Source organism: Macaca thibetana, chromosome 5 (genome assembly GCF_024542745.1).
Source record: "Macaca thibetana thibetana isolate TM-01 chromosome 5, ASM2454274v1, whole genome shotgun sequence".
Classification (NCBI taxonomy): domain Eukaryota; kingdom Metazoa; phylum Chordata; class Mammalia; order Primates; family Cercopithecidae; genus Macaca; species Macaca thibetana.
This window is the reverse complement of record NC_065582.1, coordinates 120,563,842-120,589,002: the sequence shown is the minus strand read 5'-3', so window position 1 is coordinate 120,589,002 and position 25,161 is coordinate 120,563,842. Positions and strand designations below refer to the sequence as shown.

General features: G+C 35.3%; 1 protein-coding gene across 1 annotated transcript; it reads left to right on the top strand.

Annotated features, from left to right (window-relative positions):
- The first annotated feature begins 5,884 nt into the window (after positions 1-5,884).
- On the top strand, positions 5,885-23,164 carry LOC126955137 (transmembrane protease serine 11B). The gene is made up of 10 exons (XM_050791417.1): positions 5,885-6,027; positions 8,408-8,523; positions 13,849-13,964; positions 14,045-14,112; positions 15,491-15,651; positions 17,365-17,403; positions 18,397-18,574; positions 20,316-20,575; positions 20,926-21,068; positions 21,748-23,164. The coding sequence occupies exons 1-10, from the start codon at positions 6,020-6,022 to the stop codon at positions 21,907-21,909; spliced, it is 1,251 nt and encodes a 416-aa protein (XP_050647374.1). The 5' UTR covers positions 5,885-6,019; the 3' UTR covers positions 21,910-23,164.
- The last annotated feature ends 1,997 nt before the right edge of the window (positions 23,165-25,161 follow it).

Genomic DNA, 25,161 nt, shown 5'->3' with positions numbered 1-25,161 from the left:
TCTCCATTCTCATATTTCTCTCATTTAAATAATCATCAACATTCTGTAAACAGCTGTAATACTTCAGCAGTTTCATTTGTAAATATTCTTAGTACCTTAGGAGGTAATTAATTTTAAAAAGAGACTGAAACTCATGAAACAGCAACTTAGTCTCTTACAATCAAAAGATTTTTATTAACGTTCATTATATTTACAAGGATTCTCAAAGCATGTCAATCTTCCCTTATTTCCTTAGCACGAGCAGTTTATACAATCATCTGAAGCTAAAGTGACTGTTAAAAAAAAGAAAAAAATTATATATTCAAGTTATATTTTCAGTAACAAAAATTACCAATGTGTAAAAATGATGTTTTAATCTAAAAGGATTATAGAAGTGGGCAGTTACATTCCAGAATACTTGGATTTGACATATACGTATTACTTGTAAAATCTCATGCTTATTGAGAAGGAAACCCAGGTTCCTGGAGAGTTTTCTTCTTATGTATCATGCATTCCATAAGCAGGAAATAGGTACCTCCCATTTTAACTAAACGACATCTTGGTTAGCAAGATATGTGTCATGAGTCTGAAAAATGTGAAGTAATTCCCTAGAGCTGGGTCATGATAGACAGTACCGATAAGTTTGAGCTTCTGATTTTGATCTTTTGAGAAGTAGATCCTATTAGAAGTGAGTGTACCAAGGAACAGTGTAGTAAAAACGGCCTCTTGGTTATTTATTAGGGCAGTGAAACTACTCCGTATGATACTATAATGGTAGATACATGCCATTATACATTTGTCCAAACTCATAGAATGTACAATACCAAGAGTGAACCTTAATGTAAATTATGGAGTATGGGTGATAATGATATGTCAATTTAGGTTCATTAGTTGTAACAAATGTACCACTCTGATGGGGGATGTTGATAAACAGAGAGGCTAAGCATGTGTGGGGGCAGAGGGCATGTATGGAAAATCTTTGTATCTACCACTTAATTTTGCAGTGAACCTAAAACCGCTTTACAAAATGAAGTCTATTATATAGAATGAATAAATAAGCAAATAAATAAATAAGTAAAAGATGTCTGAGGATGAAAAAAGGCTTCTGTTACTTTGCCAGCCAATCTAACTCAAAATATTATTGCAAATGAAAAGAAAATAATGCTAATAAGAACCAAATACTATGTAGAAATAAACAGGGGAGGAGAAAGGGTCTTTCTTTCTCTTCCATGTTGTAAAGATTGAATAATTAACCTGTCACTGCTTACTAAGAACATGGAAGGTATGGAAACTAGTATAAAACATAAACCCTACACTCCAGGAATTTATAATCTATTTGGGGAAACAAATATGACACAAGTAGAAGAATATGTAATAATTAGTTATTATGAGATATATGCAATTTGATCTCAGAAAACTATAAAATGGATGTGGGCCAGGGTTACTGTAGAAGATTCAGTTGTAAGTCTTAAGGTTGGTTTGAATAATTTTGAAGTATATCTACATGTGAATGACATGGTAAAGCTTTTAAAGAAACAGAAACCCAGGAAGAGGAAGTGCTGTCATGAGGTGGATAATCCCAGTTGCTACAGAGCATTTGATTAATTCTTACCCAAGCTGACATCGAGACTTCAGGTTCAATTGAAACTGAGACATGCAGTCTGTGGGAGTGTCCTTGGAACAAATGTATGTTTACTAACTCATTCATTTAAAGAATGATGATTCAATGAGACCATAAGCACAACGTGATGTATGTGCTTCTCCTTCATAACTGACAAATCGTTTGTGGCTACGAAGCTATAGGGAGAAAATGGCATAAACACTGACATTTTAGGCTTTGTTCAAGACGGAAGAAAGAATCATCCTGTTTCAGCAGCAACACTGCTCGCCCGTGGAAAGTTAGAGAACCTCATCAGTCCACAGTGGCTATTTCTGATATTAGAGCAAATCAAAAGGAAGAATGAATGCATGTGAAATGATTGAGATTTAATACAAACACATTATATATCAGTTTAAAATATTTAAGTTTTTTTAAGGTGTTTAAAAAAGTTAATTGACTATAAACATCAAATAGGATCTTTATTAGTTATAGATATATGTATTATCTGTTTCAACAGATAAATTCTCAAATCTTGATGGGCTTGTAAAAGAAAAGTTTATTTCAAGTTTATGCAAAGTCCAAAATGTGGTATCCCTGAAGGGCGGGTAGCTCTCCTTATAATGGTACCATATTAGTTTTGGCAACCTGCCTTTTATATATATATGTACCTTTTCAAATAATTTGCAGTAAAATAGTTACTTTCCCGTTTGTTTTATAAGGCTAACATAATCTCAGCTGTGAAACTTAACAATGAAAATAAAAGACAGGAAAACTATGTGTCATTGTCTCTCAGAAGTATATATCAAAAAATCTTAAACAAAATATTAGCATCTGAAACTCAGTGGTATATAAAATGTGTCATAAATTGCAATCAACTTGAGGTTATTCCAGAAATGCGAGGTTGGTTTAACATTTGAATATGAGTCAACGTAGATCACGACATTCATAAGATAAAAGCAGACATGATTATCTCTATAAATGCAGACAAAAGGATTTGGTCAAATTCAAACTCTATTTATTATAAAAACTTAGCAAACAAAAAACAAGAGAATTTCCTTAATTTGATAAAGTGACTGAAAACATTCTACTTAGTGGTGAAATACTAAAAGTCTTTCTCTGAAATTGGGAAAATAGAAAAGAATCCCTGCTATCACCATTCCATTCAATAGTGAACTGGAATTCTATGCCATAAGCAAAAAAAAAAAAAAAAAAAAAAAAAAAAAAAAAAAAAAAAATCATTTAATCAAACAAATCAAAATAAAAAATATAAACAAAGGAAAAGAAGTAACACTGTTTTTATGCAGTTTTTATGTAGATGGCAAGATGATGTACATGTATACGAAAAATTTCAAAAGATGTCCAAACAAAAAAATTAATAAATTAATCCATTTTCAATTGTTATATAAAAATCAATTGTATCTCAATATTCTGGCAACAAATGCTACACAAAATTCAAGGAATAATACTATTTATAACAGGACAGAAAAATATGAAGCCCATAAATTAATTCTAGGGAAACATGTATGACTTCTATCCAGATATTGAGAAAAATTATAGAAAATCTAAATGGACGAATGTATACAAGTTCATGGATTGAAAGCTTTACTATTTTAAGAAACCAATTATCCTCCAATTTATCTGTACATTCAGTGCAATATCAACAAAATTCTAGAGATTTCTCTTTAGAAATTGATCAGATAGTGTTAAGATTTATAAGTAAATGCAATGAACTGAAAATAGCCAAGACAACATTGAACAAGGAAAATAAATATGGACTTATATTACCAGTCATCAAGACTTTTTATAATTTCAATAATTAAAGCAGTGTGATATGGCAAAATAATGGCAAAATTAAAAGCCAATAAAAATAAGTACACCTTTACTCCCACTTCATCACGTACACAAAAGTAAATTCTAGGTGAATTATTAATCTAAGTGCAAATGGTAACTCATTAAAGTTTCTAGAACAAAGCATGAGAGAATGTCTTTGTGAAAAGCAAATAATTCTTAGACCACATACAGGTATACATAAAACACTAAACTTAGAAAAGATTGATAAATTTTAAATTAAAATTAATAAATTCCGTTCTTTAAAAGTTACTGTTAAAGCATTCCGGTAATGGCAAACTACCTTACATTGAGGCCTTCTAGAGTTAATAATTATAAACTTAGGAAAATAATATAAAAATTAACCATATGAAGGCAGTGGACAGTGACAAAAAATATCAGAAACTGAAGGAAAGCCAATCCAAGAAAGGAAGGGACTGCACTGAATGATATTTGGAAATCTTAATATTTATAGACAACATAATCATCCATATAGAAAATTCAAAGAATCTAAAGACAGCTATTAATTTTAAAAGTAACTAAAATTTGCTGGGCATGCTACCTACTAATACCAATCAGTAACGTTCCTATACACTAGCAATAAATAATCAGAAAATTTAATAGGAAAAATATTAATGACTATGAGAAAAACTTCAAACAAAGGAATAAATATAAAAAGATGTGCCTTATATCACTTTATGAGTAAAATGACAAAACAAAATTAATGAATAAATAGAAAGATGTGTCATGCTGATAAACAGTTAACAATATAAGATGTTGAATGTTTCCAAACTATTCTGTGAGATAAACAAAATTTCTATCGAAGTCTCAAAATCTCAAATTATCTTCTTGGGACTTAATAATGGGAATTAATAAGCTGATCCAGTAAGCATATGGCAGAATAGAAGGTGAAGAATTACCAATATAAATTTGAAGAAGTGTTTGAGAAAACATATGCTCTCAGAAATCATGACCTACTGTAATCTGTAGCAGGGGTTGGAAAACTACAACGCATGGACCTGGCTCACCACTTGCTTTCATAAGTAAATACTGGAAAACAGCCATGACTGCATGCATTTTTTTTTTTTTTTTTTTTTTTTTTGAGACGGAGTCTCGCTCTGTCACCCAGGCTGGAGTGCAGTGGCAAGATCTCTGCTCACTGCAAGCTCCGCCTCCCGGGTTCACCCCATTCTCCTGCCCCAGCCTCACGAGTAGCTGGGACTACAGGCGCCCGCCACCACGCCCAGCTAATTTTTTGTATTTTTAGTAGAGACGGGGTTTCACCGTGTTAACTAGGATGGTCTCGGTCCCCTGACTTCGTGATCCACCCGCCTCGGCCTCCCAAAGTGCTGGGATTGCAGGCGTGAGCCACTGCGCCCGACCTGCATTTTTTTACTTAGCATTTTTGGCTGTTTTTGTGTTGCAGTGGCAAAATTTAACAGTTGGAATGAAGACCATATGGCCTACAGAGCCTCAAACGTTTACTGTCTAGTGCTTTACAGAAAATGCTTGCTGACTCCTGATCTATAGTAACTAAAACTATTTAGTATTGACAGAAGATAAGGTAAATAGACCAATAGACCAGAATAGAGAGTTAAGAAACACGCAGGCTTTGTATATGGCATAGGAGGCCTTACACATCCGTAGAGAAAAGATGAACTCTGCCATAAAAAAGACTTGGAAAACAGGTCATTAGTAAGAAAAAATAATTCCAAATTAATACAATATAAAATTAAATTATCATTTCATGTCATTACAAAAGTAAATTGATTCTTAAAGTTTTTAAAGAACTGAAATCTCTTTACATAATGAAATGTTAAGCTGCACCCTGGGGACAAGTAATTAATAAATAGGTGAACATAACAGGTTAATATCTAGTATATTAATATCCAGATCATATAAGGAACTCACATATAACTATAAGAAAAAAAGATTAGCAACCCATTTTGTTTTTACCATCTGCTGCCTGTTGACGAAAAGCTAAACTTATGAACAGGATTCTCAAAAGTGAAAATACAAATTCCCTCAAAATATGTGAAATGATTATTCTCACAGGTAATTAAGGAAAAGCAAATGCAAGCCACAATGAAATAGAATTTCATCTGCGTGAGAATGATGGCAATATTTGCCATATTAAAATTGACATATTGTAGAAAGACATTTATTGGAAACTTTTAACTAGTTATAGTTAGTTTCAATTGAGAAGGGACAAGGTAGTATAATGGAATTGGTAAAATACAGAGTGAGGATTATCCCTATATACTCCAAAGCTATTTCCTGGTTGTACATCTTAGGTGACCAAACTGGACTGTAATTTTTTCTGAATCGCCAAGTCAAGGAAATTTGTCATTCTTGGGGTGACTCCTATCTTAAAACTATAGAAATACGACTGTCATTAACACTAGTCAGACAAGTTTCATCTTAGTTGTTCGCTACATCTTTCCCAGCCCATAAAAACCAAGCTGCAACACTAGATGTAGCACATAAGTCAAAAGCTACATCAGAAGATTCTAACTTTTATCATCACTATTACCAGCATCATCACTGTTATCGTTATCTTCATCATCATCATTACCACCATTATACCTGATACTGCCACAACATCAGAACATTATGTACAGGTAAAGGGGATTTCACTGGGGAGAGTAAGTCTGCAAAGTTTAGCAAGTTGCCATTAAGTGGGTTCTAGTTTTTTGTTAATTGATTGCTTTTTATAATTCAGTTTTTATTTCTGGACACTGTCAAGAAACACGCTATTGTCTGAGGTCTACAGGCCCTTTGACATCTCTGGGAAAGTTTTCAAAAGTTAAAAAGAAAAATAATAATTCAGCAAAATTTTGCTTACTGGGAAAGAATATAAATATATAATTGACCTGAAATCTTAAGGAAATGAGGCATAAGATTTCTTTTATAATCACTCATAAAAACACTACCATTTCTGTTCTCTAGTAATGTAATTGAAATCAAATTTTCTAATATTAATAGGTTTTCTTAGGAATAATGAAAAATATGAATGCCATTATAGATTTTGGAATAATGTACTTTCCAATATAGATTTTGAATTAGCAACCAGCAAACTGCAGGTTCTCAAAACTTCATAAATTTTCAAATGACTTCCTTTTGTAGACTCTCTTTTTTCCAAAGTTCCAGGAGAAAGTGAAGATAGAGGCCATTACCCATTTGATCATTACACTTCTCTGCTCCTTATGCACAATTCTCACCCTAATGATTTAAAGTTTTCTATGGAAAAAGGTTTATTTATTCTCAGAAAGCCTGAGCTACCAGACTGTTATAACTAGCTAATGCAAAACAAACTTAAGACCTTACTGTCACAGTGCACTTTTATAGTCATTAAAAGAAACATGTTATCAAATATTAATAAAGTTATAAATACTGTATTAAAAATGCTATGCCTGAGTAGGCTTTTTTATCTGAGGCTGATATTAAACAACAGAATTCTGGTATGAAAAACTACATGAAATGTGTCTGAAAGAAGGAGTTTCTTTGAAGAGCTTTGACAATGTTGGTTCTGGGAAACACTAATTAACAAGTCATCAAAAGAGATAAAGAGGTATAAGGAAGAGGTAGGATTAAGAATGTAGAACAGAGTGAAAAGGAAACAAGTTTAGGTGGAGTTGCACAGTTGTATAAGGTAATGCTAAAAAAACAGAAACAAAGATGTATCTACCTAAAAGTCAGTTGGTCCTGGATGGGATGAGAATGAAAAGGTTCACATATTCACAGGAAATATGTAATTCACCAAATATGTTCCCTGATTGCAAACTCTTCTCTTTTGCAAGGTTTATTTAGAATGATACAGAATAGAGATTGAAGAAGCAGCTGAGGATGTTTTGAATTTGAAATCATGAATGTTTATGTTACAGCCCTTCCTCCAATGGACAATTATATAACATAATCTCTCAAGATATGAAAAATAACTAGGGTTCAAACTTCATGTAGATTAAGCTTAATGTGGCCATACAATGTAACTGTAACCATACACTGCTTTATCTGTATGATGCAGAACCACCATATTTTCTAATTCTCTTTCATCTAATTGATTGACTTTGATGATAAAACAACTAACTGATCTATTAATTTATATTATGCAAATAATTTACATTTGTTGGAGAAACATTATAGAAAATAGGCCAGGGGTGGTGGCTCATGCTTGTAATTCCAACACTTTGGGAGGCCAAGATGGGCAGATCGCTTGAGCTTAGCAGTTTGAGACTAGCCTGGGCAACATGGTGAGACCACTGACTCTATTAAAAAGATACAAAAAAAAATAGCTGGGTAGGGTGGTGCACCCCTGTGGTTCCAGATATTCAGGAGGCTGAGGTGGGAGGATCACTTGAATCCAGTGGGGCAGAGGTTGCAGTGAGCTGAGATTGTACTACTGCACTCCAGCGTGGGTGACAGAGTGAGGCTCTGTCTCAAAAAAGAAAAAAAAAAAAAGAAAGAAAATAAAAAAAGGAAAAATTAGAAAATATAGTTAAGTTAAAAGTAAACAAAAAATCTATAATTTTATTACATAGAGATTACTGCAGTTGACATCATGGTGTTTCCATCTGCATTTATCAAACCTATAATGAAAACTTGTTATATTATGTATTTAATTGTGTCTATAAGTCTTTATATGTCCCTGTGCATGATATGGCTGTAGTTTACAAAAATACAATCAGACTACAACTAATGTTTTGCAACCTGCTTCAGTTTTTTAAAAAAGCAAGTCAATTTCTCTTTGGCAACATGAGGACAGAAATCATGTCTATTTTGCTTATCGATATATTTCCAGTAGCTAACCTGGGCTCAATAATGATTTGTTAAGTGAATGAGCATTATGGTCTATCCTCTTTGAGGCATTTGAGGTTTCTAGGTTTTCAAGTAACATAAAGGACCAATGTATAAATTACAATTCATGTACTATGAGTTGAAGGAGAGGCAGGTAGATTTTGATTGTTATTATCTGATTTGAACCAATTCTTTCCTCTTTCATAGGCACAGCATATCTTCCCAAAGATCTTGGCCACTGTGGACTACGATCTTTACGTTTCTTGGAGTGGCAGCAATCTTGGGAGTAACTATTGGTCTTCTTGTTCATTTTCTGGCAGTTGGTCAGTATAGATTATTTTCAATTTTCATCCTTGCTATAAATCTTTTAGTTTTAAAAATTGAAAAAAAAACCATGAACATTAAATTTCTTCTTGGGAGTTTTCTTATTTACTTACTATTTTATTTCAACACAGTTTATTATAATACAGAAGTTTATAAAATTTTTTGAATCAGAGGCCTCCTTGTAAATTATATCACCAACTATGGGGGCAGGAGCAAGACAAATGTTCAATGCTTTGATGTCAATATTCCTTGTCATTAAAGGAGCTTATAGTAGGCTTGTAGTTGAATTGTTACATCCTGTAGTAAATACATCTCACACTTTAGAGATTCCTTCTCTTCTTGGCTCAATTCTGCTATTGGTTATTAAGATATGATGAATAAGTAACAATGAAAAATCTACAAATCTACAAATAACTCTTTTAATAGTAGATAGTCAACCATGGTTGAATGGCTAAATGTTTGCACAAACATGGTTTTAGTTTTAAAACTTTTATTAACAGTATACTCACAAAGCTTAGTTTCCAATTTATTTTTACCTTTCTGAAAAATAAGTCCTTAAACTTGTGTAGTTATTTAATGTTTGAAAATAAACTTGACATCCATTGTTCCACTTTATCTTCCCAATAATCCTGTGAGCTAGGGATGACAGATTTTACCACTATCCTTATTTTCACATACAGTAGACTGGGGCTCAGAAAAGTAAAATGACTTGCTTGATATCACAAGCTTTTAAGTAGCATATTAATATACTTAATAGTTTAAGTAATTATACCACTTTATCATGATTTTTCTGAGCTTTATATCTCTGAAATATGTAACCCTATACAATAATGCAATGTCAACAAATTTTGGCTGACTTAGCAAAAATGACATTTTTTTCTTTCAACCTGGCTTCTTTTCCTTTGTTTCTCCTCAGTCCTCTTAAGACTTGTCTTTCAGAAGGATAATGGGTGCTCAATCTCCTGTCTGCCATATCTATCCATGAAATTTTCTTTCCCTCTACTCATTAAAAAATAACGTTCTTCACAAAATTTCCTTAAAGACAGCACTCTGAGTTTTCAAAATCAAGCCCTTGTGAATAAATCCAGTTTTTCAATATACACTTTGCATCTTAACAGGTCCCCTTTCCTGGGGAAGCAGTGTCTTAATGGAAAGGAGTGGTGCAAAGGGGAACTACAGCACCCTGGCTGGAGCAGGAGGTGCATGGGACGAGAATTCACCCTTGAATGCCTCTACATGGTCAACCACCTACTATTTCAGATATAAGGCTAGAGTAGCTTAAATTGCTTAAAGTTGAATTACTTGAACTGCACTCCTTGTGAAGTAAAAATGGATACAAACTCTGCGGTAAAAGTTGTTTGAAGTCAGTTTGAAAGATGGGTTTTTGCTCTAGGACTCTGGCTTAGGAACGAATATAATATTTGTTAATATTGAGAACAACTTAAGCTGGATAACAGATATTGTAATCTTTCATTTAAGTGGTATGAAATTAGCTGATTGGCAGCTATTGTAATCCCTCATTGAAGTAGTATGAAATTAGTTTCCCTGTCTAAATACATCTATTATTTCTCAATCAATTTTTTTTTAAACTTTTGAGTTTCCACTTTTTCGATTAACTCAGAAATAAGTATTTCATGAAGATCATTATTCTAGAATGACTTTGGTTCATCTCTTTCTCAACCGTTTTACTTAACAATGTTATTTCCAAAAGATTATATACACATGTATAACCAATTTCATAATTCTTCAGATAGTTTATCTAATAGTTCCAAACCCTACCTTCTTCTCAGAATCAGCTGTCGAGCGCTTTTGAAGTAGTGTTTATTCCCTAGGGCCTACCCTTAGGTTAGCTGATTCAGCTGGACCAGGGCAGGACCTACCCATGCATGCCTTTTGGAAAGTCTGTAGTGATTATGATATATAGGTGGTGTTACAATCTATTAGTATAAAACAGTGTTTTAGAGAAGTAATAAAATAATGTCTATCTTAAGAAAAAAGACTTTATAAACTTTGAAATGGAGGGCAGTTTACCATGTAAAGATTAATGTTTCTATGTCTGTAAAACTGAAAATCACTGACCACAGTATAGAATATGGAATAGACTTCCATTCAGTTTATCTAAATAATTATATTAGCTCAAGCTGCCATATCAAAATCCACAGACTGGCTAGGTTAAACAACAGACATTTTTCACAATCCTGGAGACTGGACTTTTAAGACCAATATGCTGGTTGGTTTCCGAGGAGACCTCTTTTCTGGCTTGCAAATAGCTGGATTCTTACTGTGCCTTCCTGTGGCCTTTCCTCTGTGTGTATTTTGGGAGATGGCATGAAGTGAGTGAGTGAGAGAGAGAGAGAGAGAGAGAGAGCATGCACGAGAGAGAGATGTGGTCTCTCTTTCTTTTCTTATAAGGAGACTAGTCCTATTGGATTCATGTCTCAACCTTATGACGTCATTTAACCATAATTCCCCCTTAAAGATCATGTCTCCAAATACAGTTACATTGGTGTTTAGGGCTTCAACATACGAATTTTGGAGAGGACACAATTCAATCCATAATAATAATCAAGTGAAAATTAATTGTAAAATGGTACCTTGAACTGATAGAATTCTCCAGTAAAATCATAACTGGAATCAGAAATCTAACCATAATGGTTTCTTGGAATCTGGGCATGATGTATGAGACTTTTGACAAATTAATCTAACTACTTGTAAATACCCTGGTTCAGCATTCTGGGTGTAACACAAAGTTAGCAGATTCTAATTATTTACTTTAATTCATTTGGTGACAAACTTCACAGACAAAATGATAAAATAGTAGAAAGAAGAGGGTGTTAGAGTTTATTGTAATTTAGTTTTTGTTTGTTTTTGTTTTTTTGTTTTTTGGAGATGGAGTCTCACTCTATTGCCAAGGCTGGAATGCAGTGGCACGATTTCAGCTAACTGCCACCTCCACCTCCCAGATTCAAACGATTCTCCTGCCTCATCCTGCCAAGTAGCTGGGACTACAGGCATGCACCAACACTCCCAGTTAATTTTTTCTTTTTTTTTTTTTTTTTTTCGTAGAGATGGGGTTTCACCATGTTGGCTAGGCTGGTCTTGAACTCCTGACCTCAAGTAATCCTTCCGCCTCTGCCTCCAAAGTTCTGGGATAACAGTCGTGAACCACCGCACCAGGCTCCAATTTAGTTTTTGTAATTAATAAAGAAAATCCCAGCGGGTTAAATACACCAAGACAGCACAGCTGATTTGTGATGGGGCTGGAACTAGCTCCTCTAGCTTCATATGCATTTGTCTTTTCAGGAAACTTCTCAGACAGACTTTGGCATTGGGGCTTTTGTATGTACTGGTTACCATAAGGAAAAATATAGGAATCTATGGAAATATAGGAAACCAGTTTTTATTTTATTTTATTTTATTTTATTTTAAAGTTATTTCTAACTTATAGGGTAACAAATTATTTCAGCTCAGGAGATCATACTTTTCAGTCACTTAGCGACTACATGGTGTATGGTAAAGGTGGATCAAAAGCACAAGTGCTCTCAAAATACAGGAATGGCTAATTACTTAAACAAAACAGGGCATTGTTTCATGTTAGTTCCTGTTTTTTTTGAGATGGGGGTCTCACTCTGTCACCAAGTCTGGAGTGCAGTGGTGCAATCACAGCTCACTGTAGCCTTGAACTCCTGGGCTCAAGCAATTCTCCCACTTTAGCCTCCTCAGTAGCATGACTACAGGCATGTGCCACCATGCCTGGTAATTTTAAAAATTTTTTGTAGAGTCAGGGTCTCACTATGTTGCCCAGGCTGGTCTTGAACTCCTGGACTCAAGCAATCCTCCCACCTCGACTTCAAAAAGTGCTAGGACTATAGGTATAATCCACCACATCTGGGCAGTTCCTATTTTTAAAAGATTTGTCCTGTTTTAAATTGTGGTGACCTAATGTACCAGGTGAAACAGTTTATATTTGGGGAAAGGAAAAGATGGAGATATGAGACCTTGTGACACACAGCAAGCACCACCTATCATATGCTGTAGAGAAATAAAAGGGCACCATGCTTTTACACTGTTGGTGGGAGAGTAAATTAGTTCAACCATTGTGGAAGACAGTGAGGTGATTCCTTAAGGATCTAGAACCAGAAATACCATTTGACCCAGCAATCCCATTACTGGGTATATACCCAAAGGATTATAAATCATTCTCCTATAAAGATATATGCACCCTTATGTTTATTGCAGCACTGTTCACAATAGCAAAGACTTGGAACCAACCCAAATGCCCATCAATGATAGACTGGATAAAGAAAATATGGCACTTATACACCATGGAGTACTAGTCAGCTACAAAAAGGATGAGTCCATATCCTTTGCAGGGACATGGATGAAGCTGGAAACCATCATTCTCAGCAAACTAACACAGGAACAGAAAATCAAACACCGCATGTTCTCACTCATAAGTGGGAATTGAACAATGAAAACACATGGACACAGGGAGGGGAACATCAGACACCGGGGCCTGTCGGGAGGTGGGGGTCTAGGGGAGGGATAGCATTAGGATAAATACCTAATGTAGGTGACAGGTTGATGGGTGCAGCAAACCACCATGGCACGTGTAAACCTACGTGACAAATCTGCACGTTCTGCACATGTATCCCAGAACTTAAAGTATACTACTACTACTACTACTACTACTACTACTAATAATATAATAATGGCACTATGGAGTCCTCCAGGAATAACATCAAGGAATAGAAACCAGGCCAGCAGGCAAAGGGCATGCAAAAGGGTGCAAGACAGGGTATATCATCCAGAAAGTGAAGGATAACTGATGCTTGTATGTTTCCTGTATTAAAATTGCTTAGAAAGATTAATTGGGTAATTGCTAGGCTGAGTTTAGACTATACATGTAAAAGATGTTTTATCTCTAGTGCATACTCAGGTGGATTGTTAGTGATTGTGGGCATTGCTGTTTTGAGAAGGGTGCTGAGGGTATATCTGGACTTGGCAGGACAGTAATGTCTATTATCACATAAAGGGAAAGGTGGGGTCATTGAATGAACGATATGGATTTGCCATTTCTGGAATAAACTATTGTTCACTCCTCTCCTTTTATTTTTCTCCCTCCCTTGGATTTTTTCTAAACTTGGGTTGAATGTTGAGGTAGAGGTATAAATGGTTAAGGCAGAGGTATAAATGTTGCGGCAGAGGTATAAATGGATTATTTCTAAAGCTGGGTTGAATGTTGAGGCAGAGGTATAAATTGCTTTAAAGTCACTTTCCACTTTAAAATTCATTGAGGTTTTTTTTTTTCCTTAATTTTGCAGAGAAGACTTACTATTATCAAGGTGATTTTCATATTTCTGGAGTCACGTACAATGACAATTGTGAAAATGTAGCTTCACAAGCCAGCACAAATCTAAGCAAAGATATTGAGACTAAGGTAAATCAGAGATTTTTAAAGTTAATTTTATCATAAATTTGATTGAAATATATATGGTGACTCTTTTTTTCTCTTGTCAGATGTTAAATGCATTTCAAAATTCCAGTATATATAAGGAATATATCAAATCTGAGGTCATCAAACTTCTGTAAGTACAAGTTCATTCAAGATTTTATGAAAGGAAAGTAGGTGATATATCATACAACCTTGATTTTAGATAACAATAACACCAAAAAACAAACATAAAGAAAAACAGAAACAAAGGAACAGAAAGAAAGGAAGGAACGAAGGAAACAGAAAAAAGAAAAAGAAAAAGAAAAATCAAGTTCTCCATGAATGAAAGTATCACTGTATCTAGCAAATTTCTGTTCTAGGCAAGAGTCGTTATACACAAATCTTTAATCTTCATACCTGCAAAAGAATTATAAGGTTATTGGTGGTGGTCAGTCCTAACTGACTGTTATGATGAAAGATAATTATAACTCCATGGAAAACAAATAATTCAACTGGTTTGTTTTTAGCCCATACCTTCCCTAAAAACATCCTATTTAGTTTCCTTAATAATTTTCATTTTTGCAATGACTTTGGAACAAAGACAATATTTTAAGATAACATCTGTATAGACATACCTATGAAGGATGCCTGAAGATAGTGGTGGTAGGGAGGGATGCAGGGAGGAAGGTATGGTGTATGGGGGAAGAGTAATGAGGGTAGAGCTCACTTGTAATTGGTAATTGTTAATATCTATTCTGGAGAATTCTGAACTCTCAAAACAAAACAAACAAAAAATCCAGCTGACCTAACCAACCTACTTACCTACAGATAAACAAAAACCTTCAAAGACCCTATAATTGATCATGATTATTTGAAAGTGAAATTATGGATATTTTCAAAAATTCTGATTGATATGGTTTGGTTTGAAAGTCTTCCAAAATGAAGTAATCTCTTTTCCTGATTAATAAAAATAGTGTACTGAATATATAATCGAGATGTTCTTCATGCTTTAGAATTCTCTTTCTGAGCTTTCTCATTGCATAAATCTGTTGTGGGCATACTGGTTATGTATAAAAAAACCATGGGAAGAAGTTTAGCACTGGCTTCTAAACACATGCTGGAAATTATGTTTTGAATGCTTCCCTGCCCTACCTTTACTTTCTCATTGATCTCTTTCTCTAAAATGAAGTTATTAGAGAAATTCTGTATGAGAGCACTGGTTTTTATTGTATTATAGTAAGACTTCATGCCAATCATGTCTTGGCCAGTATTCCGTTTCCTGTATGTGTTTGAAATATTCTGATTTTAGTTTGTGGTCTATATTTTCTTCCTTGAATAGTATGTCTGGACTAGACATACTAGAAGATTTTTTACGTATCTTTGCATTTTATACATGTTTAGATAGTATCTGTATATTTTTCTTTAATATATGTAAAGAAAATGTGATAATTAAAATGTGTGAAATTTAATATGTTCACAAAACCTCTAAAAGATCAAGAAACAGTACATTAAAAAATGTCTGTTGTTTCTAGGCCTAATGCCAATGGTTCAACTGTACAGTTACAGCTGAAATTCAAGTTTCCTCCAGCAGAGAGAGTTAGCATGAGGACTAAAATCAAGGCTATATTACATCAGATGTTGAAAAACAACATGGCATCCTGGAACGCAGTTCCCACTTCCATTAAACTCAAGGGTATTTGACTTATTTCCATTATTTTCTATTACATAGGTTTTTTTCTGTATTTTTTTTTTAAAGTACTAAAAAGTGAACTAAGAGTTTTAGTAATTTGGGAAAAAAATATGCGTACCTAACTCCGTCACCCCTAGCAATGACTTGGTAGTGGAAAGGGCAGTGCTAAGGAATCATTGTCTCAAGAATGATAGGAATGAGGGTTACATTGCAAGCATGGATGTAAGTTTGGAAGGGTTTGGCTATTATGCATGGGAAAGGGGGTGAAGGGTTCTAACTGAAGTATCTTTTTTTTTTTTTTTTGAGATGGAGTCTTGCTCTGTTGCCCAGGCTGGAGTGCAACGGCACGATCTCGGCTCACTGCAACCTCTGCCTCCCAGGTTCAAGCAATTCTCCACCTCAGTCTGGTACTACAGGCGTCTGCCACCATGCCTGGCTAATTTTTTTGTATTTTTGGTAGAGAGGGGGTTTTATCATGTTAGTCAGGCTGGTCTCAATCTCTTGACCTTGTGATCCGCTCGCCTCGGCCTCCCAGAGTGCTGGGATTACAGGCGTGAGCCACGGAGCCCAGGCAAAGTATTTTTCTTTTCTTCTCCCTACTTTTGCCAGGATCTCATGACAGAAAGCAGATTTAGGGCTTTCTTGGTGTTTCAGTAAGGAGACTGCAGGAGTAAGAACAATGTTGGGGATGCGAGTTCTTACCGATTCTTGTGAGAAAACTGGAGTAATACCACTTTTAAAGAAAAAAAAATTGTCTGGAAAATTCCCTAGAAAATAAGGGAAGAAAATGTTAAGATTTTGCCTCCTTACAGAAAGTGAAGTTTGTAAAGATCGTGAAGGTTCTGCAAAGGTCTTGAAACTGTCACTTTGATTGTTAAAAGGCCAGCTAGGTGATAAGCACGTGGTTTCAGAGTCCAGTTTCATGGTTCTTGCAGCCAGACTATTAATCCTAGCGTCCTTGAGGACTTGAAAGGCCAGCAACATCTGCCAGTTACTGCTCCTTTGCCACACAATAAAGATCCTGTTACCAGTGAATCACTAGTAAGAAGTGAACCTGAGGTATAACTTTTCAAAAGAGCAATAAAATTTTTCTGTGAGTAGCTTTTGGGAAAGAGGGATACATTGTTTACTCTCTTTCTGTGTCCCATAGAGTATAGTCATCATTTTCTGGTGTTTCTTTAGCTTCCTCCTCTTCTCCTTCTCTCTGAAGTCTTTTATCAATAGGACAAAGATTTAAATTTAAGTTCTCAAAATTTCATGATTCATTCTTAGTAAGGAGATTTCCCTAAAAAGCAGGATAGGCCCGATGAAGTATAATTTTAATTGGCACATTTTTCCTTAAAATATATATAATTCTCGGCATTTCAGAGTAAAGAGAATTATCATGGGGAAGAAATCCCTGCCAAGATCTCTTAAAAATATTTGTAAGGGTGCCAGCTTCTTACAGCACTGAATATTTTACTTCAATAATCATAAGACTGATTTTTGTTTTTTATTCCTTTTTCTCTTTTTCTAGGCTACCTAGCAGAGATATGGAGAGATGGCTGTAATATAACAAATAAGAGTCAGAGGGGCTGAAAATACCTGAACTACTCCAAATAGTTAAATGTTGGACAATATTGGGTTAGGAAAGTTAGCATTTATGTTCTTAGGTTGAAGTCAATTGCTTGGTGGTATTTGGTCAATTTTATATTTTGTTTTGTGTTTCACTTTCAGAAATCAGCAAGGCTGCTTCTGAAATGCTTACCAACAACTGTAAGTTAAGGACCTTTTTATTATAAATTTGATGAACTCACAGGTATTTTCTCATTATTTTTCTATTAAAAATATTTGAAATATATCATGTGGAAATCCCATAACACACTTTCCAAATTACTGGATATACTAGATATCGACTTAGAATTTCTCTTTGAAAAACAGTGGTCTATTAATTTTAACATTTATTTAAACATATATAAAAAGTTAAATAAGAATTGATTCCAAATAATAAAATTGTGAGTGAAAAGTGTCATATTTAAATATGTTAAAATGAGAAAGACTGAAGGAAATGACAATTTAGGATAAGAAGAAAATATAAAACCTGGCTATATAAAATATATTTATTAAAGATAAAAACAGTTCTGCATCTTAAACATTATTATTATTTTTTGCTTTAGAGGTGGGATGTTGCTGTGTTGTGTGGGCTGTAGTGCAATTCACAGGTGCAATTATAGTGGACTAGCCTGGAACTCTTGGGCTCAAGTAATCCTCCTGCCTCAGCCTCCCAATTAGCTGGGCCTAATGGGAGCACATCACTGTCCGGTTACATCTTTTAAATACATTCTCTTTAGAGTATCATGTTGTCCACAAGGTACATTCATGCATTCATTCACTCCATGGATATTTATGGAGTATCTTTTGTTCACATGGTGTCTTACAGACAGCAGTGCATATTCTATGCAAGATGTAGACACCAATGAGGCAAAGTCTCCACCTTCAAGAATCTGCTTAGAGACAAGAGTTGTAACACATAGACACAACAAAAGATAGTGGTTGAAAGATGTTTGAGGCTGGAAAAGAGAATAAGTAAGAACCACTCAAACCAAGATAGAATACAGAACCAACACAGGAATATCTTGTAGGAAAGAAACATCATCAATTAGAAGATGTTGAACAATCACTGAAGGTTTCAAGTAATTTTTAATGATATATTTTTTATAATGCATAATCAAAGATACCTGCTCTTGTGTAAATTAATCCTTTCTCTAGGTTGTGGGAGACAACTAGCCAACAGTATCATAACTGACAACAGAATTGTGAATGGAAAAAATGCCCTTTTGGGGGCATGGCCATGGCAGGCCAGCATGCAATGGAAAGGCCATCACTACTGTGGAGCCTCTCTGATCAGCAGCAGGTGGCTATTATCTGCAGCTCACTGCTTTGCTAAGTAAGTTTGAACATTTGACTAAATGAAGGATGCTGGGTGCAAAACTATTTTGGATAGTATGTAGGGGTTAACTTACTGTGTCAAGGTTCACCAAGACCATATAAAATTTACAATCATATAGAACATTTACGATCACCTGCATAATTAAAGAGCAGGAAAAGCATTTAAATTAGGGAAGGAGAGAAAAGCGAATGGAAGTATTAACATTTTCCAAATAGGTACCTTGGCCTGACATTAAGTGCTTTACTTAACATCATTTCATTTAATCACAACATTCAATTCTGTATGGAAGGTATAGTTTAAACTATTTGAAGACGAGGAAACCAAGGCTCACTCAGGAAAGGTGACAAATCTTGCCTAAGATCACTCAGCTCTTTTGTTTGTTTGTTTGTTTGTTTTTTGAGATGTAGTCTCACTCTGTTGCCCAGGCTGGAGTGCAATGGCGCGATCTCAGCTCACTGCAACCTCTCCCTCCTGGGTTCAAATGATTCTCCTGCCTCAGCCTCCTGAGTAGCTGGGATTACAGGCACGTGCCACCGTGTCCAGCTAATTCTTGTATTTTTAGTAGAGATTGGGTTTTACCATGTTAGTCGGACTGGCCTTTTTTGTTTTGTTTTGTTTTTGTTTTTGTTTTAGTCAGACTGGTCTTGAACTCCTGACCTCGGGTGACCCGCCTGCCTCAGCCTCCCAAATTGCTGGGATTATAGGCATGAGCCGCCATGCCCAGCCTAGCTCTTAAATAATAGAAATTGAATGTGAATTTAAGTATGTCTGACTCCAGTTACTAGGTGCTTCCTTGTCTTGCCATCCAGAAATTTATAATCTAGTTGAAAAAATTTAAATGTCATATATTAAAAGTACAAGGCTGCATAGTGTTGTAAACATAACATGTATTACAAAGATAGTAAGTACTATGGAAATTTGAAGAAGAAAGACAGCATATCCATCTGATGTAAAATTTAACCTGGACCCAAAAATTGAGTATATCCAAAGGAAGATAAATTGTTCTACGAAAAAGACATATGCACTTGTATGTACACCACAGCTGTATTTACAATAGCAAAAACATTAATTCAACCTAGATGTCCAGCAATGGTGAACTGGATAAAGAAAATGTGGATAATATACCCCATGGAATACTATGCAGCCATAAAAAAGAATAAAATCATGGACTTTGCAGGAACATGGATGCAGTTGCAGGCTATTATCCTAACTAAATGAATTAACGCTGGAACAGAAAATTAAATACCACAGTTCTCCCTTATAAGTGAGAGCTAAACATTGAGTACATATGGATACAAGGAAGGTAACAATAGACATTAGGGCCTACTTGAGGGTGGTAGAAGGGTGAGGGTCAAAAAAGTAGCTATTGAAACCGAGGGTATGTGGCAATAAGACTAATTTTGGACCCCATCCACTTATGGGATTGAGGATGCTTATGTGATTCCTGACCAAATTAAATGTTTAGAAACTGGATGGAACTGAAGAAGCAGGGGAAAACATCAGTGACTCTACTTGAAAGGATCGGCAGAAATCTGACAAGTCAGAGTCCTCAGCATTATTTTTATGTGACTGCAACATTTACAACAGCTCCATGTCAAAGATATTTTTCCAAATAGAATTTCAGTGGGTTATAGTGTTGTTTGGAAACCTCATGCCTTAAATTTGTGAGATAATCACCACTACGAACACTGTTGTGACCCAGAAACTGAGTGTATTCTAATTACATTGTGTCCTCTAGGAAAAATAATTCAAAAGATTGGACTGTCAACTTTGGAATTGTAGTAAATAAACCATATATGACACGGAAAGTCCAAAACATTATTTTTCATGAAAATTATAGCAGTCCTGGGCTTCATGATGATATTGCCCTTGTGCAGCTTGCTGAAGAAGTTTCTTTTACGAAGTACGTTCGCAGGATTTGTCTTCCTGAAGCCAAAATGAAGCTCTCAGAAAATGACAGTGTTGTTGTTACAGGATGGGGAACACTTAACATGAATGGTAAGTTTTTTTATAAAATCATAATAGCTGCATGGGAATAACTGTTTAATCAATCAATCATCCCCTCATGCCATTAATCAATCAGTAAATATACTGAAAAGAAAACCAAGTGGTAGGACAAAAAGCATGATGTCAAATTGTCTTCACTTTCTAAAATATCTCTAGGAATAGGAATTGGAAAAATTGAAATTATGTTAGGCAGCCAACAATTACAAACACCTGAAAGAGACTAATCTAACCTGGGACTGGCCTGACTCTTGGTGACCAAGAGAATCTGCTTTATCCTGTAAATACTCTTTGTCCCAGCAAAGTCTAAGATCTGCATAATATGCAGTACTTATTGCTTTTAGGTTCATTTCCAGTGATACTTCAAGAAGCCTTTTTGAAGATTATTGACAACAAAATTTGCAATGCCCCGTATGCATACTCTGGCTTTGTGACTGATACAATGTTATGTGCTGGATTTATGTCAGGAGAAGCTGATGCATGTCAGGTATGTCTAGTTACATTAACCAATTGTTTTCTCCCAAACAGTTAATCAAATGGAAGTTTTTATCCACATAAATTTTTTTTTTGTGTTAGTGATATTGACATAGTAACTTTGTATTTCAATACACTAAAATCTATTAGTATGTTAATCCCATTTATGTACCAGACACTAGCCTACATGCTAGGGATGTGGAGGTGAACACACTCCTGCCCTCGTGAAGTTTCCAATCTAGGAATTCATACAAAGAATAATACTTAGAAGATGTTTGCAAGGTGAATTTTGTCCTACTTTCCAGGCAACCTGCAGGCCTAGAATGTTGTCTTCTCTTTATCCAGAGATGCATCAGGAGTCTGGGCATGTGCCTATGCTACTCGTTCCTCAAAGGCTTCATCATAGAGACTTAAGCTCAGTGCAAGTAGCTAAGTCACCTTCTCCATATTCAAGCTGCACTCATTATATAAGTCAAACTCTGGTTTGCTCAAGTCAACATTTGGCAGTTTTAGGCCATATACTCTGGTTTGTAGCTGTCTTGTGTTTAAAAAAAATCTTAAGGGTTTCAGAGTTCTAAGCCCAAAGAGAGTGAACTGGTTTCAGTGCTCAGGAGGTATTGACAACTCCACAGGACAGGTAAAAGGAAAGTTTTTGTTAAGACAAGAAACATTTTTTTCTTTTCTTCTTCTAGAATGATTCTGGTGGACCACTAGCTTACCCTGATTCCAGAAATATCTGGCATCTTGTTGGAATAGTAAGCTGGGGTGATGAATGTGGTAAAAAGAATAAGCCAGGTGTCTATACTCGAGTGACTTCTTATCACAATTGGATTATATCCAAGACTAGACTCTGAAAGAAAAGGAATTATACAAAGGAACATAAAGACAACTGCAGGCTATTCTTATCTGTGGCTTCGGGATATCTTTATTTTGATTGTTGGTAAACTAATTGTTTTATTATATATAAAAATATAAATGTCTTTATTAATATTTTGTTATAGCTAAAACACTGTCCTTGCATTTATTAATCTTTTAAATTAATGTAAGAGATAGGAAGAGGCTGGGTGTAGTGCCTTATGCCTATGATCCTAGCACTTTGGGAGGCCAAGATAGGCGGATTGCTTGAGCCCAGTAGTTTGAGGGCAGCCTGGGAAACATGACTAAATCTGTGTTCAAAAAAATACAAAAATTAACTAGGCATGGTGGCGTACACCTGTAGTCCCAACTATTCAGGAGGCTGAGGTGGGAGGATTGCTTGAGCCCAGCAGGTCGAGGCTGTGATGATTTGTGATTGCGCCACCACTGCACTCCAGCCTGGGCGACAGAGTGAGACCCTGTCTCAAAAAAAAAAAAAAAAAAAAAAAAGAAAAATAAAAATGGCTAAAAGGCTAATATATAATTTTTCTTAATAACTGAATTGTGATTCATTTTACCATTATATTCAGAATTGACTTTAATTTGTTTTCCAGAATCAAAAGAAAATAAAATATCAATTTTGAAAGTATGAGAACATATATAGGGGATTTATCAAATGAGTTACTTTTTATTATATCAATTATAATTTCATTTTGTTAAACTGGAATATGTGCGACAGTGTAAATTAATTTTTTACTTATATGTGAAATGATTCATGTACCTCATAAAATCATGCAATCTTGCAGTGAAGAAGGAGTATCAGAGGTCCAACTAGACTGAGTCTTTCAATTTACAGATCAAGAAACTGAAGACCAGAGAAGAGAAATGATTTGCTTAAAGTCACTCTCCATCATCTGTGATAAGTTGATACATTTATCCTTACACAAATTTGTCCTCATTGAGTTTAGATCCAAAATTTGTCAGGAATTAAAGAATGACTTTTGAGTGGCAATTATTTATACAACATTTTCTTCATATTCATCTTTTGTCATTTGCTTTTGCTTACAGCAAAATAATATGAGGTCATCAAGGGCAGAGAACTGTGTGGCATCTCCTTATAGTAAAAGTGCAATCATATGGATGGTTAACTTTGTAATCTCTACAAATAATTTACCTTATGTAATTTTCCAAATGTAAAAGTCACCAAAAATTTAAAGGCCATTAAAATAAACTAAAAAAATACTCCTTTCTTCAGTTGTTTGTAGAGTTACTATTTTATTCTTTATTGTAAAATATGGCTCAAATGACATGCATATTGACATCAAGCAAATCTATAACCAACTGTAACAAGATGGTTTCTTTCTCTCCTCACTTCTGTTTCGGGCCAGCCACACACATTTATTGAGTCCCTAATGTGTTTCAGGAAATGTCAGGTATAGATACAATGTCTTCCTTCAAGGATACCACATTTAGGGAATAAAGATAGGCACTAAACACATAAATAAGATAATTTTACATTATGATAAATGTTATAAAGGAAATAAAAAGTAATGTGATAGAAAATGATGGAGCAGATAAGCTATACTTTAGATTGGGAAGTCTGAATGACATCTCTGAGGGGGTAGCCATTTGAGCTGTACCTAAAGAATGAAAAGCCAAGCCGGGCGCGGTGGCTCAAGCCTGTAATCCCAGCACTTTGGGAGGCCAAGGCGGGTGGATCACAAGGTCAGGAGTTTGAGACCAGCCTGGCCAAGATGGTGAAACCCCGTCTCTACTAAAAATAAAAAATTAGCCGGGCGTGGTGGCACGTGCCTGTAGTTCCAGCTACTTGGGAGGCTGAGGCAGGAGAATCCCTTGAACCTGGGAGGTGGAGGTTGCAGTGAGCCGAGATCACACCACTGCACTCTAGCCCGGGTGACAGAGCGAGACTCCATCTCAAAAAAAAAAAAAAAAAAAAAAAGAATGAAAAGCCAAAACATAGAAAACATATGAAAGAAAAGATATCCAAAGGGAACAAGTATAAGATCCAGAGAGAGAGAGAAAAGTGAGATGGATATGTGGGGCAGAAAGAAGGCCAATGTGATTGAAATCCCGTGGATAAATGAGAGACGGTAGGAAAGAAGATGGAAGAGGTAGCTGGGGGCCAAGTCAAGTACCACTTGGTAAGCCATGGTAAAGACCTTGGATTTTCATTCTAACTGCAATGGGACGTCCAGGAGTTTTCTGAGCAAAGGGAGTGAGATAATCTAATACATACTTTGAAAAGATTACTTAACTTTGATGAAGACAATTGGCTGGAGTGGGGGTGAAGAGCACAGAATGAGATACAGGCAGACAGTTTAGAAAGCTACTGCAGCTGTCCTAGTAAGAAATGAACACATATTCACCGTTTTCCTTGGGCTAGGAATATACCTTGGTAAGATAACAGAAGACGTCCTTTTATAGTGCAACTCAAAGTAGAACAAACTTTAGTATTACTAAGAGGCCAAAGGTATTGCAGGCTGTGTAATGATTTCCTTGTCTTGAGGATAGTTAATTCAGAGGTCAGACGTTACAAACATTTAATTTATCCCCAACATTATGAGTTGAATCACAGTCTGTCCCTTGCTTCTTCCAGAGGGAAAACAAATGGAACTGAATGAGTAATAACCCCAATATGGAAGAAAGAGGAAAGTGATTGGAAGGAAAGGGTAGACGGGAATTTGAAGGAGGGTGGGAGATTGGTGGAGGAAGAGAAGTTGTGAGACTAAGGGGTCCATGAGAAAGAAATGAAGAGTGAAGATTTCTCAAGATTGAGGCTCTCTGGTTGAACAAGCAGGGAAATGATAGCATGAGTGGCCAATCTCTAGGCTTGGTGTAGGTAAGGAGCAAGTGGCGCAAATTATATAAGGTAAAACAGTTATTATTCAGCGAAAGGTGGATTCTTTATGGGGTGCAATAGCAGCCTTTACTTCAGTCTTAAGAACTTAGAATCTTTACATTCATATGGACTCTATGTGTGATGGATCAGCTAAAAGTAAGTGTTTTTTCTTTCTTTCTGGTAGTAATAGACTGCACCCTCCTGGCCTTCTGATGTTAACAGCACATTGAGAAGTTCACACAAGCAAAGAATTAGAGGTCTGCCTTGAGAAATAAAACCAACGACACTAATCACAATGCATGAAAATTAAAATGCTAAATTGACAAAAGTGTCATTATTTGCATTACAAAATTAGTCACCATTTTATTAAAAAGTAAAAGATTTTCTTAAA

Excerpts from the sequence above, each read along its gene's own strand:
- LOC126955137 (XM_050791417.1), top strand. Across the intron at positions 13,965-14,044 it reads GCAAAGATATTGAGACTAAG|ATGTTAAATGCATTTCAAAA; the intron begins GTAAATCAGAGA and ends TTCTCTTGTCAG. Across the intron at positions 14,113-15,490 it reads TCTGAGGTCATCAAACTTCT|GCCTAATGCCAATGGTTCAA; the intron begins GTAAGTACAAGT and ends TGTTGTTTCTAG.